The 15,884-nt window shown below is 38.9% G+C and overlaps 1 protein-coding gene across 6 annotated transcripts in view; it reads right to left on the bottom strand.

Annotated features, from left to right (window-relative positions):
* Positions 1 to 13,333, bottom strand: part of Rcbtb2 (RCC1 and BTB domain containing protein 2) — a 46,861-nt gene extending 33,528 nt beyond the window's left edge. The window contains exons 1-4 of one of the 6 annotated variants that reach the window (XM_046454009.2): positions 13,198 to 13,333; positions 4,066 to 4,168; positions 1,279 to 1,376; positions 757 to 821 (exon numbers count right to left, since the gene is read on the bottom strand). In XM_046454009.2, coding sequence (XP_046309965.1) covers positions 757 to 798 — 42 coding nt within the window. In that variant the 5' untranslated portion in view covers positions 799 to 821; positions 1,279 to 1,376; positions 4,066 to 4,168; positions 13,198 to 13,333. Of the gene's footprint in view, positions 1 to 756; positions 822 to 1,278; positions 1,377 to 4,065; positions 4,169 to 12,879; positions 13,019 to 13,197 lie in introns of those variants that run through there. The other 5 variants (XM_046454008.2, XM_046454013.2, XM_046454012.2 and 2 more) reach the window with 5 other exon arrangements.
* Between the last annotated feature and the right edge of the window lie 2,551 nt (positions 13,334 to 15,884).

The following is a 15,884-nucleotide window of genomic DNA, read 5'->3' as shown; positions in this document are numbered from 1 at the left end:
ATTTAAAATACAGCCTATGAAGATAGAATCACCCACTTGATTCCTCACAGAGATGCAGAAGCATGGCTCCACGGGTACACATTCAAAGGACTCATAACATCTATCTTGGTTTCTAATTTATACAACAGATACGTTTTCTTCATTATGTTTTCCTTAAGCTAATATTAAAATCTTAAATGGATGCAGAAGTGGTTCACATCTCTCAGATGCCAGTTACAGGTGGGGGAGGGGAAACTGATGTGAACCAAACAGTAAAAGAAAGCTGGCCTGGAATAAATTATCGCCCCCGGCAGTGGTATGGGAAGTCAGGAGGGTGCCTGAGCCAAACCTGGACCTAATTCTAGAGATGCCATTTTAAAGACAAACACTACCAGGCTCTCATTCCTTCTTCTAAGATTACATATTTTATAATATTTTTTAAATCTCTTTGAGAAAGGACTAAACATTGTTTATCTCAGAACCTTTTGCAGGATAGTGTCATCTATGACAGGAGGCCTGAGCTCCTCCTCATCCAGGTCAAAGATCACCTGTCCCTAGGAGCCCTTTTCTCCATCCTTCAGACAGTCATCAGTTCCCTGCTGGCCCCTTCAGCATTCTACACCCCATAATAACTATCTGTTGACATCTCAGTCATCATACAGTGAGCACCTCAAAGATGGATACCATCTCACTGATCTTCCTATCATTGACCAACTTGATGAAGTATGTTTCATGCAACAGAATACACATGCTCCAAGGGCATGATTTTTTTCTAACCTTGCCACTTTCTCCATAGAAAAGAGGAAGTTCTTCTTCCATATGGACTCAATTCTGTGTAGTCCCTGAGGAAAAAGTATGTGGTAAAATCAGGATCCATATGTCAGATGAAGTAAGGCAGGTTAAAATCACTTTAGTTCTAATCAGGGATGGTTTCGACCCCTGTAGTTCTAGCATTTGGGAGGCCAAGGCAGAAGGACTGCTTGAGCTCAGGAGTTTAAGACCAACCTGGGCAACACAGCAAGACCTCGTCTCAAAAAAAAAAATTACTTTTAATTATCAGAGAAAATAAGCTGAGCTCAAATATGATGAAGGAAATTAAGCTCTGGCCATGGAAGTTAACCTCCAAAAAAAACCCACAGGGTATTTTAACTGTTCTGGAATTCTCATGGGAATCGTTCTGCTGAGTTCTAGAAAAGTAATCCCAGGATAAAACAGAGATCCTTATGTCTATAAGAAAATGAGTAGAAAATTTTCATTTTAGAGTTGTCATCTACAGGTAAGGAAAAATAAATTTTAGACCTTGGTCAACCTTTCTCTGGGATTGGAAAGTTCCAAATCACTGTGAAGAGCAGACTTATCAATTCTCAGCTCCACTGAAGAATATGTAGTTTGCTAAGCTGGAAAAAAAAAATGGAGAAATGAATGAAATGGATGAAAGGGTGAATGAATGAATATGGCTTTGTTTTCCTTTGTTTTAAAAAAAAAAAAAATCTGAAATGAGAGCCAGCAAGTGTGAAATAGCAGCATTGAATGGTCTTGCCTTCGCAACCATCTGCACAATGACTTCTCACTACCATGCAGAAGTGACAGCAAGGGCAGCCCTACAGAAAGACACCAGCATGTCTGCGCCATGGCTCACGGTTCACTACCTCACCACTAAAAATGAATATAAGCAAAATATTGTCCCCTCCAAAAGCAATTTAATAAAACTGTATTTAACAATGTTGATTTGTCTCTAATTTATTAAGTTGGGTGCTATTATATGCAATCCATTAAGTACTAATATCAGAAAATTTTATCTGGTATTTGCTACAGTAGATTTTGAAACTTAAAGATAAAAAACAAATGAGGTCCATTCTTTACTAGTGTTCTTTACCAATGTTTTACATACCCTTGAGAATCTTAGTAATCTTTTTTCCTCAGCTGTAAATAGTCTCTCAGAATACGAGGAATAGTAATATATACAGAATAATTATAATTCAAAACTATGGCAATTAGTAATAAATCATTATCTCTCGCATTTAGAAAGCAAACTTAAAAAGACATGCTTGTTTTTAAACAGGATCACTTAGAAGTTTCTCACTTGTAAATCTATAAAACTTGATCTAGTTGACAATATGAAAAGATATTTTGCCATATTTAATACTACACATCATCTATGCCATTTTGGCAGATGTGTTAAATCCTAATTTTCTCTAAAACCCAGTATGACCACCACTGAACTTCACATATCTGTGTGCTTCCTAATTATTCAAATAGGCAGACACACCTTCCCCTACGTATTTCCATAGGATTTTTTTTAAAACTTCTTAATGGCACCTTTCATATTCTGCCTCATGTCATAGTTGTTCTTATATGATTTATCTTCTCTATTAATTTGAAACTTCTTAAAAGGGGACCATGATTCATTTGTGGCTATAAGCACTACAACTCTATGGCTCAGAGTGAACACAAGGTCTATGTTGGAAGCATTCTTGGAATAAAGCTCTTGTGTTCTGGAACCTGCCAACCCAGGGTTGTATGGTCTTCCTTCCTTCCTTCCTTCCTTCCTTCCTTCCCTCCCTCCCTCCCTCCCTCCCTCCCTCCTTCCTTCCTTCCTTCCTTCCTCTCCCTCCCTCCCTCCCTCCCTCCCTCAGTACTGGAAATCAAACCCAGAGCCTTGGGTATGATAGGCAAGCACTTATCACTGGGCCCCACCCCAGCCCCTTGAAGGTTTCCTTTTCTGTCTCATCCTAACTGAAAACACCTTTTCCATGTCTGTCTCAAATTTAATGGAATAAAAAATAAAAAGAGAAGAGAGGAAGACTGAGGATGTGACTCAGTGGTAGAGTGCTTACCTAGCACGCCCAAGTACTGGGTCCAATCTTCAGTGCCACAAAATGGGGGAGGGGGTAATAAAAGAGAAGAATAGAGGGAAAGAATCCAAAAGTTATACAGTGGGCGGAAGGAGGGGGGAGAGGGAAAGGGGAAAGTGAGGAAAGAATGAAGGAAGAGAAAGGAAAGGATATAATGGGGAGAAGGAAAAAGAGGACTTCACCTCACTGAACTTCAGGCACCTTTGTTCCAATGGAAGGGAAATGTGCTAAGATCAGGGAACAGTATCCTGGGTTTCTAAGTTGGAAAATAAATGGCTCTTTTCGGTGTCCTTGGTCAATTTTAAGCATAATAAACTCTTTAAATAGGAAAGGTTGGAAAACAGGCATTCTGTTTATTGGCTGATCAGGCATAATTACATGGATGGCATATGGAAATCGCCACCTCCCAAGAAATGACATTCATAAGACTCAATTACCACTAAATATAAGATTAACATAATTTTATGTTTGTTGGTCAGAAAGTCTTTCAATATTTAGAAATGATTTAAGATTAATTACTATCATTTGCTACAATAAAAAAAATTGTTGTTGAATTCCCTGGCTCTGTAGAAAATGGTTGGCTTGTTTTTTGTTTTTGTTTTTCATGATACATACTTGATTAAAAAAAAAAAACTAATTTTCCCAATTTGTGCTATTTGAGGGATATAGTTTTTGGAAAATATGTGGAGATTTTAGTTATCCTGAGATCCACATGATTTCACCAGGCTATTATCATCAATATTGTAGTAGTATATCAACATACATTTTAAAAATCCACAATATACCTATAGAAAACCACATTCATGCTGAGCTAAACATGTATTCTAAATAACAACAGTATAAACCACATTCATGATGAGCTAAACATGTATTCTAAATAACAACAGTATGATAATAATAGTTAAAAAACAGTTATCCTATGCCTGACAGTATTTCATTTAATCTGTATAATACCTAAATAAACAATCATAAGTATAAGGTATAATCATTGGCTCTTTTGATAAAAATGTTTCAATAATTTGACCAACAGTCACCACTCAGGATCAGAGCTAGTATTAGACCCAGGACTAGTTCCAAAGTCCTTACTCTTAGATCCCCTACTGTGCTGTAGGTATATTTTAAGTTTTTCCTGTGTACAATCCAAATATGCATATATATATATATATATATATATATATATATATATATATATCCAAATATCTAAGAACATTGCCTCCAAATGCATTTGTACCTGGTTGTTTTAAATTTCTGGAGCCCAGTATTCGGTCATCTTTAATCCTGTTGCCTTATAAAGTTGTCCTTGTACGTTGTCTTCTAAAACAAGGTTAATATAACTGAAAATACAAATACATAAATAAATTCTATTAGAGAAAAAAAATATACTATCTTGCAAATTTAAGAATCCATTATTTATCTGGGAAAAATACTTTTAATTGGATGAACTCCTATGAAAAAATCAGCAGTAGAGATGTTCAATTATAAAAATATTAAGATTATAATATATAACTGGGATATATATTTTATTTGGTAAGTTTGAGACAAGATTTCAACAATTTGGACACTGACCCATATGCAAAAACACTTACTAAAAAAAAAATTTAAACTGTAGCATTTCAACATAGAAAAATGAGTACTGGAGATCAAAGTACTTAGGCATACTAGGTAAGCACTCTACCGCTGAGTCATATCCTCAGTCTTCCTCTCTTCTCTTTTTATTTTTTATTCCATTAAATTTGAGACAGACATGGAAAAGGTGTTCAGTTAGGATGAGACAGAAAAGGAAACCTTCAAGGGGCCAGTGTTAAGTGCTTGCCTATCATACCCAAGGCTCTGGGTTTGATCTCCAGTACTTATGGAATACTCATATGGAATCCTTAAAAAAATAAAAATAAAAAGCTTTCAAACTTTTAGAAGTATAAAAAATATCTTTATGACTTCAGGACATGGAAAATTTTCTTAAATAAGACATGAAAGCATAAACCACAAACAAAGACCAGTAATGTTGAGCAAAGAGAAAAACTATGACACTACAGGAGAAGATACTTGCAACATATAAAACTGACAACTGGCAAAGGATTAGTATCTAAAATATACAAAGAATGTCTACAAATAAATAAAACAACACAATTAGGAAACAGGCAAAGGATACAGGCTATTCACAGAATTAATGCACACATTAAAAGATATTAAAATTCACCACTGAATTTATCATGGAAATGCAACCACAATAAAGTTGATCTTATCCATCAGATCTGTAAAATTTAAAGAGGGACAATACCTAGTATTGGTGAGGATATAGATTGAAAGGCACTCTCATATCCTGCCAAAAGAGATGTAAATTGATATAATCACTTTAGAGAATAACTCCACAATGTCTGGACAACCACAGCATCTTTCAATCTTTTTTGACACATATATGTAACTCAAACAAAAATTTCACAAAATAATTGTCTTACACTTTCTACATGAGATGGTTGGTGATATTTTCTTTTTTATTTTGTCTATTTCTACTCTATCCTCCACTATTCTATTTTATCCTTTTCTGTTCCAATTTAAAAGAAAAAGAGCTAAATGGCACATACCTGTAATCCCAGAAACTTGGGAGGTATGAGGATGCCAAGTTCAAAGCCAGCCTCAGCAAATTGGTGTGGCCCTGAGCAATGGAGCAAGATCCTGCCTCAAAATAAAATGTAAAAAAGGAGCAGGGGATGTGGCTCAGTGGTTAAATGCCCCTGGGTTCAATTCCTGGTGCAAATTAATAAATAAATAGGAAACGACAGTTAAATGATTCCAACATCACTAATAAATCAATCACATCCTGTAGTTTGGAAAAACTCACCAAGATGAACTGTAGAGCAAATACACAATTGTGTACAATAGCAATAAAACATGAAATAGCAAGCAGAGTTGACCAACAGAGTCTACAGTGGAATTCACAAACTGTGGCATATCCAGAATCAACACAGTTACATCTCCAAAACAATGTTGACCAAAACTACTAAGTGAAAGAATGATATACATGGCATACCATTTGATAAAGTGTAAAAACATTCAGAGAACAATACTACTTTAATGTATTGTGGATGTGAACATATGCCTGGCTGGACTTTGATGGAAATTTTTCATAGGAACATTTTGTTGTTTTGGTGAATGCGTGTGTGTGTGTGTGTGTGTGTGTGTGTGTGTGTGTGTGTTTCATAGGGGACTGAACTAAGAGGCACTCTACCACTAAGCTCTAGTCCTTTTTTATTTTTTGAGACAGGGTCTCACTAAATTGCTGAGGGTGACATCAAACTTGTGATCTTCCTGCATCAGCCTCCTCAGTAGCTGAGATTACAGGCATATACCACCACACCCTGCTCCCATAGGAAAATAGGCAACGCTAAAGATAAAAGGTTCCATGTAATTCTATCAATGAATTCATACACAATGGCTTTTCCATTGACAAGATGGTTTTCAAGATTTTAAGCTTAATCATCTAAGTATGAGAGGAAAAGTTTACCCAATATGAAAGAAAGCAAAATCTTAGAATATCACTATTCTAATTTTTCCTTTACCATGGACATAGGAATTGAATAAAGTATTGATAATGATAATTCATAAACCATAAATTCTTTTGGCATCCCTAAAATAAAATCTAATCAATACCACAGGAAGATAATAACATAGATAAAGAACAGCATTTTAAATGCCATGGAAGAAAAGCCTAAAATAGAAACAAATATTTAATATCAGTGTACTAGAATGGCAAAAGTATGTTTTGTACTTCTGGTCTAATTCTACTTGCAAACTTCCCCCGCCTTTCCTGCACAGGAGGGCAATGTTTCTTGTAGACCCAGGGCAGACGCTGGCATTTGTATTGGGACAATTCTTCACATTGATAGGGTTATAGCATAAAATCATCTTATATAAATTTACTTATTGGATGATAGTAAGGTCATCGGTTTTTCCCATTTGTTTTGGGATATATGGCTTGACTCATGTCTATAGTTAATTATTCATATTAAGTGTTCTGTGTTTTGCAAAATGGTTTCTTATACATTTCCTCATTTTATTTAATGTAATAAAAAGATGATACAGACTCATACTTATTGATACTGCCTTGCAATATGGACAGAAAAATGGTAAGATAAGGACCTTCTCCAGCCACTGATCTCTGCCTTTTGAGGAACCAAAACTGGTCACTCAGGAGTCAGTGTTATGAGTTTTTGGAAGAGTTAATTTTTCAAGACCAAATACATATCAAAGTAAGGTAATCTATTATATCGTGTTTCTTATTCCAAATGTTTTCCTAAACTTAAATAGTTCAACACTTTATTTCCAAATCACCCCTGTTTGGGAAAGATTAACTCCTTATTTGGACATATTGTATTCAGAAAGTTTTTTTCTGTACTCTTAGTAACTTACACAGTTAAAGCAGACAAGAAGACAGTCATTTGAAAATGTGAAAATGTATCCATTCCAAATACAGAGAACAAATCAAATAACCATTTCTCTGTACAAAGCATATGATAGGCAGTCTGTACATATTATTCTTGGCAAAGTAATCAATAGAAGTCAGTGTGTCTACCACACAATGTGCCATATTACTTGGTAGTGCCTCTGACATAAGTAATGAATTAAGCTGATTATAGAACATAACATTCATTTGCCTGGTTCATTCAACAAATATTGGTTTATTGCCTGTAGTAGACAATGAGTGCAAAGCAAATATGTAAAACAGAAAACCAATAATGTAGTGCAAAGGAATTTGTAACTCTCAAGTGCCTGAGTCCACATTAATGCACCCAACAGTGGGCCTTAAGAGCCAGTACTTGGCAGTTAATTGGGGGCTTCTAAATGCTGGCAGCTGTACTTTAGAAGTGTTCCCAGTGGGAAAAATTAAAGAAATTTCTACAGAGAAATCTAGTGTTAGTTATTTTTAAATTCAACTTGATAATACGAGGTCAACTCTGAAGATCACATTTAAGCAACATAAAACATAAAAATATTTCCTTGCAATATAGAATTCAATGCCTTTAACAAAGTCAACACATTAAATGATGCTTATCTAATCAAAGTAACAGAAAAGTAAACAAAACCAAATATCTTTTAGGACATCAGCACATAGTTTGCAGCATCAGTGTGTTAATGAGCTGCAGATCATATAAAAGTCAATGCGACAATGACAGTTCCCAGGTATACGCTTTGCTGAGTCACTACTGACAACAGCTTTTTTAGTGTCATTCTGAAGTTATAGGTAATATAATATAAATAGGTTAATATATATATATATATATATATATATATATATATATATATGTGTGTGTGTGTGTGTGTGTGTGTGTGTGTGTGAAACATGATCCCCACTGTCACGTGCTTTAAAAAACAAAAAAGTGTTGGCAATAATTTAGTTCCTCCTGAATGAGGTGTTGGAAATCAACAAATAATAGTAAGATACCAACAGCAGCTAATTAAAATAAATAATTATAAACAGGATGAATAAAGCTAAAAAAGTGTAAAAGCACAATGAAAACTAGAGCACAACCTCAAAGGAAATGGTATTGCCACGTGTGTATGAAAACCAGCAAACTGACTTGTAGAACACAGAAACACAGTTGCTATTTTAATTGCATGTTTGTCAAAAGGTTTTCAAATTTCACCAAGAGTGTTGGGGCAGAGGTACAAAGCAAAGATGAACTTAGTTTGAAGAGATTACTGAGCTTGTCAACATTGGCCTTTTCAGCCACATAGCAAGGGTCACTTTCAAATATGAAAAAATAAGAAGAACTACACAAATATTATATGAGTTGGTACTTAAGAGACATTTTAAAATTCATTTAAAATTTAGTTCCTTATAGATCCAATCCAATTTTTCAATAGATTTAAACGTATCTACTAATAGAATCCTAATTGTTAAAGATCTTGGCCCCCATGACACATAATTCCTCCAACATGGCAGGCCCTCTTGACTTTGGCTCCTTTCCATTTGGCATTCCTTTTGTTCAGTTTAACAGACATTTTGTATGACACAGACTCTTACAGTGGTCATAAGTCAGGTTTGAGTCACATACTATCACCCATTAGTACTTGTCAGCTCAAAAAAGTCTTCCATTGGGAAGTATACACAGGATGGATGACAAGACAGAAGACTTAGAAACACTCCAAAGTCTGATTAATGCTGAAAAAACTGCCAGGGAGTGCCATGAACAGGAGCTGGGCATGTAGGAGCTGAGCACATACCTTTAGCCTTGAGCGATGGGGGTATGGAACTGGCTTCTGTGTGCTGGAAAGTAGGTAGACCTCACCTCTGCTGGGCAGGGTAGTGAAGCTCTGGGAGTGGGCGTCACCCAATAGGACTGGGCTAAACCCCCCTGAAACCCAATCCCTTGCCTCATTTGGGTGGAACTTTCTGGTGTCTTCCCTTCAATAAATAGGGTTTTAGACATGCTGTCTCTCTCTTTCCAATGGACCCTTAACGTTGAGAGCTGTCCCTGAATCCTGTAAGCAAAAGTATTTGTGTGTTGCATGCTTCCTTGAATGTTTTCTTAGTTATTGATGTAGCCAGCTCTTGTAAACCCAGCTGGCAATAAAAAACTGGGGTTCCTCGTGGTGCTAGGACAGGGTCACCATGTTTACGAGACACATGTTCCTTACAGATTAAGGATCATACTAGCCTTCCACTGATGGTCATTTAAGAATATCTCTCACAGGCAGGCAAGCTGTCATTTCCTTTGAAGTGGATACTCCCATTTTCAGCCTTGAACAGGATCCTTACTGTCACTCTGCAACCCCAATACTTCTGTTCCCAGCCTCCCTTTCCTGGACAATTTAACTTATAATAACTCCAAATAAACTTCAAAAGCAGCAGTATCTTGGGGGCATTTAAATTTCACTTTATCTACTGATAAAATTGAAATTGAAGATGACAATTTCCTAAGGGCATGAATAAATTCAATGGGTTCCCTACATTTAAACTTCTAGATAAACAGTTTTTCGATTTTTGAACCAACTTTACTTAAGCAAAGGGCTTCAGGGAACCACACTTTACTTTCTAGAATCATTCCTGTCAGCCTCATTCACTAAGCCTCCTTTAATTATACCTAAAAGTTGATTAGGTTCATTCAAATATTTCTAAGAGATATCTTTTAGTATCTCAGTATGATATCATACCAGATGCTTTAAGCTCCTCTCCAGCACAGTTTCAAATAAAGAAAAGTAATGATCACTCTTAGAAGAAAGCTTCACTAGCCATCCACATGACTTACATCATAAGGACACTAAGAAAGAACTGCAAAGCAGAGTAAATGGTGAAGAAAACACAGATGTCTCTTGGTGTCCACAGGACCCCTCCACCCCATGAATAAGAAAGTCTGTGAATGCTCAAGTCCCTTATATAAAATAGTGTATCATTTTCCTATAACCTATGTTCATCCTTATACTTTAAATCGCCTCTAAATATTACAATACCTAATACAATGTAAATGCCATTAAATAGTTGACATCCTCTATTTTTAGGGAATAATGATAAGAGGAAAAGTCTACATGTTCAACACTCTCAATATTTTTAAAATATTTTCAATTTGAGGTTGGTTTAATAACTGGATATGGAATGTAAGAATATGGACAGCAGACTGTATAATTTTTCTCAGCACATCTATAGTGGTTGGTGAGTCTCTTCCACGTAAGAATCCAGGCTTTTCATTTGATGTGATGAGTTAAACTGCAAAATTCTGAATAATTTGAACTCTATTTAGAGAAAATGATTTTTAACCTATAAAGGATGGTACCATCTGTCACAGTGGTCATATTGCAGGCCCCATGAAAGACATATTAGAGCAAGGTAATGAATATATTCTCCCAGAAATATATTTAATTCTAAACCTCAGTTCTCCATCTTGAGCACCACCTTCAAATTATCCTTTAGACTAACTATCACCATGCTATTTAAAATTGTAACCCACAGCCAGGCGTGGCAGTGCACACCTGCAATCCCAACTATTTGAGAGGATGAGGCAGGAGGGTCACGAGTTCTTGGGCAATTTAGGAAGACACTGTTTCAAAATCAAAAGGGCTGGGGATGCAACTCAGTAGTAGAGAGTCCCTGGGTTCAATCCCCAGAACTGATGGATAAATAAATTAACTGCATGCCATATCTGAACTCCCAATCACGTTTCTCTTCTCCATTTTTCATTCATTCATTCTAGAATTTTCTGAAATAATAACTAAATGTTGGTTGTTCATCATTTTTCACTAGAATGCAGGCTCCAGTAACAAGGGATCTTTTGTTTACTGATAAATCCCAAGCACCTAGGAGAGCACCTGATACAAAATGTTTGCTGAATGAATTCACCTTCAGTACAAAATTAGGAGTTAGATTTCAGTTGCATTTATACAGTTAACAAATACCTTCTGTGCTCTAATTATGGTGAAGACAGAACATAACCAAAGAAATATATAAAAATCAGATAGTGATTCCGGGCTACAGAATAAGATGTTGGAGAGCCAGAGCAGGTGCTATTTTAGATGAGGCAGCCACCTCTCTGAACTGATCACGACTGTTTCAAGAACTGAATAAAGTCTGGTGCCAGGATGATTTGGGTGGAGTAGTAAAGTGAGCATGGAGGAAATAGCAAAAGCACAAGACCTGGTGTGACAAGAACAATAGGCCTGGTCTGGTGGGAGTGGGGTGTTGAAAATGTCTCATTCTTGTTGCCTTACCTACTACTTAACAACATGTATGTGCCAAACACAAAGGAAATAAAGGGATTACATTTCACTGAGAGTACTCAGATTCTAAGTGGCTTTTCTATTCCAGCTCCCAAATGTCTGTCCAGCACATTACATAAGATTGTGAAGCACACAGTAATGACATTGTTAAAAACACTTCACAGTAGCCCCAGGCATCACGAAACTGATTAATCAAGTACCACAACCGGTAAGGTGTAAAACAGGAACTCAGTGTTACAAAAGTGCAAAGCCAGATTCCTCAAAGCCTCAAACACATTATTTAATGTGACAGTCACTTCGGAGTCTAGTAGAAAGAGCATCGTCCCAAAGCACCTTATGTAAAACTCAACCACTTTTATTCAGCCAGGCACGGTACAAAGCAGCTGCAATACATGCATTTTGTTACAGCCTTTGGCTCTGTTATAACATTTTTCTGCAATTTTGCAAAGAATAGAAGCAAAAAAATCCACTCTGAACTCGCCTTCCAACTCAAGGCAGGAATTTCTTTCTCGGCCAGGGCAGAACACTTGGAAAGTTTTCAACTTCTGAAAACCTCAACTTCCGGGGCTGAGCAGAGCAGTACCTTCAAGCTCAAGGTGTGCAGTGACATATCCCCATCCCTCCACAGCAGTTGCAAAACAGTTCGCCTAGCAAAGGAAACTTTTCACAATATCCCTCCACATCAGGACCAAATGTCCACAGCCTAAACTATCACAGAGTCTGCGACCGTTTCGAGCCGGGGTGCCAGGGGGTCAGGCTTTGGGGACGGGAGTCACGGGTCGAGGCGACAGAAATGAAAACAACGGCAGCCTAAGCTGAGCCGAGAGAGTAGACGGAAGGCGGGACGCTAAGGCAGGAGCCTCCCAAGGCCTGGGTATCAGCTCGAAGTCCACTTGGACACGTAAACTTAGAAGGGAGTAGCTTCCGAGCAGGTGATTGTCACCGGGCGACACCAAACGCGACCCTAGACTGGGGAATTGACGCGTGCGCAGTGCTGCATTGGCCCAAGTCTGGGGCAGGACGTAGACCCGGAACCAAGAACTCAGCCCTCGCGCGCGGACTCGCGCAGGCGCAAGGGAGCCTCGGTCCGCGGCCTGGGCGAGGGTACAGCCTCCCAGACTCGCACCCAGCCCCCACCGGCCGGATTACGCATGCGCGGCGACGCCTTGGCCTTTGGCTTGGGCGCAGCTCTGGCCCCCGGGCCCCTCCCCAAAGGTCGAAGATGCCGGGCCGCGGGGGCGGGGAGAGGTAGCCCGCTGCAGGGGTACCTGAGAGCCGCCCGCTTCCTGTCCGGCGCCTCCCCTCGGTTTCCTACTCCACCCCTGCACCTCCGTACCTCAGCGCGGGCCGGAGCCGCGTCCGCTCCGCCTCCTGGGTCGCGGTTACTGCTCGGTCGGGGGCCCAGCGCCGCGACGAGTTGGCGCCTCCCCCTGAAGCGGCCAGGCCTTGGCGGGATGCGCTCCGGTGCCCGGCCGGGAGGGGAAGGAAGGGGAGCGCAGCCGAGGGGAGGGGGCCGGCGACAGCGCCTCGCCCCTCCTCCCCTCCCCGGGTGCCCACTGCCGCCCCCGCCCCTCTCTCTCACCGAGTCCCCTCCCCTGAGCGGACCCCTGGGACTGGACGCCGAGTGTCCCGCAGGGTCCACCTCCACCCTCACCTTCTCCGGGGTGTAGTCCAAGGTTTGGGGACTTTGTCGTTTCACGTGTAAGGCTTTACTCGGGTTGGAGTAAAGGGCCTGTTCATTCTGCATTCGGAGATCCAGGGCTCTCAACTCCTTTTATGGAGGAGACTGCAGCTCATTGTGTGTGCTTGGCAGCCTTGTCAAAAGTCAATCAGCCTTTAAAAAGGAAATTCTGTCAGTTTTGACAGTGTGGATGGACCTGGAGGACATATTAAGAGAACTAGGCACAGTAGGACAAATACCATGTTATCTCACTTACGTGGAATCGGAAAGAATTGAGTTCATGGAAGCGGAGAGTGGATGGGTGGTTATCAGGGTTGTAAGGGGGCGGGTAGGGGAGATATCATGAGAATACCAATTTTCAGGTAGGAGGAACATGTTCAAGAGATCCATTTACAACGTGGTACTCTAATATATACAAAAATTGCTGAGACAGGATAGCAACTTAGCAAAACCGTGTCTCAAAAATAATAAAAGGTTGGGGATGGAGTTCAGTGGTAATGGCTCTTGGGTTCCATCTGCAGTTACCACCCCCCAAATGTATACAACCTGTTGTATAAATATGGACAATTTTGATTTATCATTTTAAAAATAACATTTAAATGAATTTTTTAAAGGGTTAAGTACCAGCTGGGCTAGTTGGTACACACCTGTCATCTAGCAACTCAGCCTCTGCAACTTAGATCTTTAGTGATATATTAAAAACCTGTCTCAAAATAAGCTATGGGGATATAGCTCAGGGGTAGAGTGCCCCCCTCTGGGTTTAATTCCCCTGTATAAAACATACACACACACACACACACACACACACAGTACCGGTAATTTCTTGTGTACTTTCTCAACTTGGACTCTTTATAATACATTGTCTCAATCCTCAGATAACCTAGCCCTGTTTTAAAGATAAGACAGTGGAGATTTAAGTACCTTGCCTACGGTCACATAAATAGTAAGAATGAGGCCAGGACTCAAATTCATGTCTTATTCCAGTCTGTAACTTTTCACTTGGCCATGTAAATGAACTAGAATCGTAAATGGGTCAAATAATGAAAAGCCTTGACAATGTAATAGCAAGATGTATCACCAAATTCCACAGAAGATTTTAAGCAGGAGCATGACACAGTGCCCTCCAGTTGAACCCACACTCTGTTGTTTTCCTGTGTAGAGATGAGTCTGGAGCCAGGGAGACCAGGCTAAGACTATTGCCTCAGCCTAGGTGAACACCAGCCAACCCACCAGCAGACCTTAAACTTACTGCGACAGTGAGTGGGCTTAAAGGGAGAGGAGAAAATGGATTTGAGAGTAGGAGTTGAAATCATCAAAATGATGTGGAAGATAGGGAAGAATGTTAAATGAGTCAATCATTTACTATTTTCTAGGCCTCAAAATCTTTACCTTTAAAGTGGAACATTGGACTATATGTTAAATATTTTATAAAACCAACCTTAGGCTGATACCAGAATGTGGCAAAAACAACACCTTTTGTATTGAATTAAAAAAAAAAAAAAGGAAAAAAAAAACTTAAGTAAAACATAAACAAATATAATCTAGCGAAAAATTTAAAAGTTTGTTGTACCATGACCAAAATTGAATTTATGTTGTGGGACTTTTGTCCCAGGACTTTTAGATGAGGGCTGGTGAGCAGGGGAAGAGGTGAGAAAAATTCACAAAGGAAGCAAATAAAGAGTTTATTGGCTGGAGATAAGCTGCTGCTGCTATAGACAGGGGGGTGGGGAGATAAAAGACATTTGCTCACCCACTCAGAGGGCATCAGGTCTATATGTTTCTGAGTTCTTTGTTCTCCTTTGGCGGGCTTTTTCCTAGGACTGGTTTGTGCTGAACAAAGGGTGATTGACAGATTCCTACACTTTGCCCATAGTGCTTATTGCATGCTCCAAAACCTCCTTCCCAGGTTTAACATTAAATATATGAGATGCAGTTAATATATATGGGAACATGAAAGGAACCTTTTCCTTGGTTACTCAGGATCAAACTTGGCTCTCTATTCAGGCTCCTTGGGATGGTCAGCTGAAAAACAGCTCTTTATATTTAGACTTCAGGGAAGTTAGCTCCTTGGATAACAATTGAGGTAGGGTGGGACTTTGAACAAGTGTCCCTGATCTGTCCTGCCTCAGTTTATTTCAAGGATATTAATATGACACAGTGCTAATAAATTAATACACTTATACATAATAGGTCAAATGAACAGGAATGTTTTGTGATGGGAAAATGTTTCATAAAATTTAATACTTATCCCCAGTCTTTCTTATTTTTTTATTTTGGGACAGGGTTTTACTGAGTAACCCAGGCTGGCCTTGAACTTATGTTCTTCCTGCCTCAACCTCCCAAGTAGCTGAGATTACAGGCATGCACCAGTATTCCATTTATCAAAGAAACCTTTAGTAAATGACGATAGTCACACACTGAAAACTAGTTTCATGCTTAATGGTGAAATTCTAACATATCTGATAACTATAGAAATAAAACAGTGGTGCCTACTTATCCCTTCTAAATTTTGTAATGCTGTTCTGGAAGTACTGGCTTATACAATTAGATAAGATCTTAATATAAGAAATGAGAACTGAAAAGGATGCAGAAATTTTATTTCACTAAGCAGTTAGATTTGTGATTTGAGGTATGCATGCAGCCCCTTTTCAATTTCTGAC

This window comes from Marmota monax, unplaced genomic scaffold (genome assembly GCF_021218885.2).
Source record: "Marmota monax isolate L192 unplaced genomic scaffold, Marmota_monax_Labrador192_F-V1.1 WCK01_AAM20220418_F8-fsc00011, whole genome shotgun sequence".
In the NCBI taxonomy this organism is placed as follows: domain Eukaryota; kingdom Metazoa; phylum Chordata; class Mammalia; order Rodentia; family Sciuridae; genus Marmota; species Marmota monax.
Note: the sequence above shows the minus strand (reverse complement) of the source record. Positions and strands in the feature narration are given on the sequence as shown.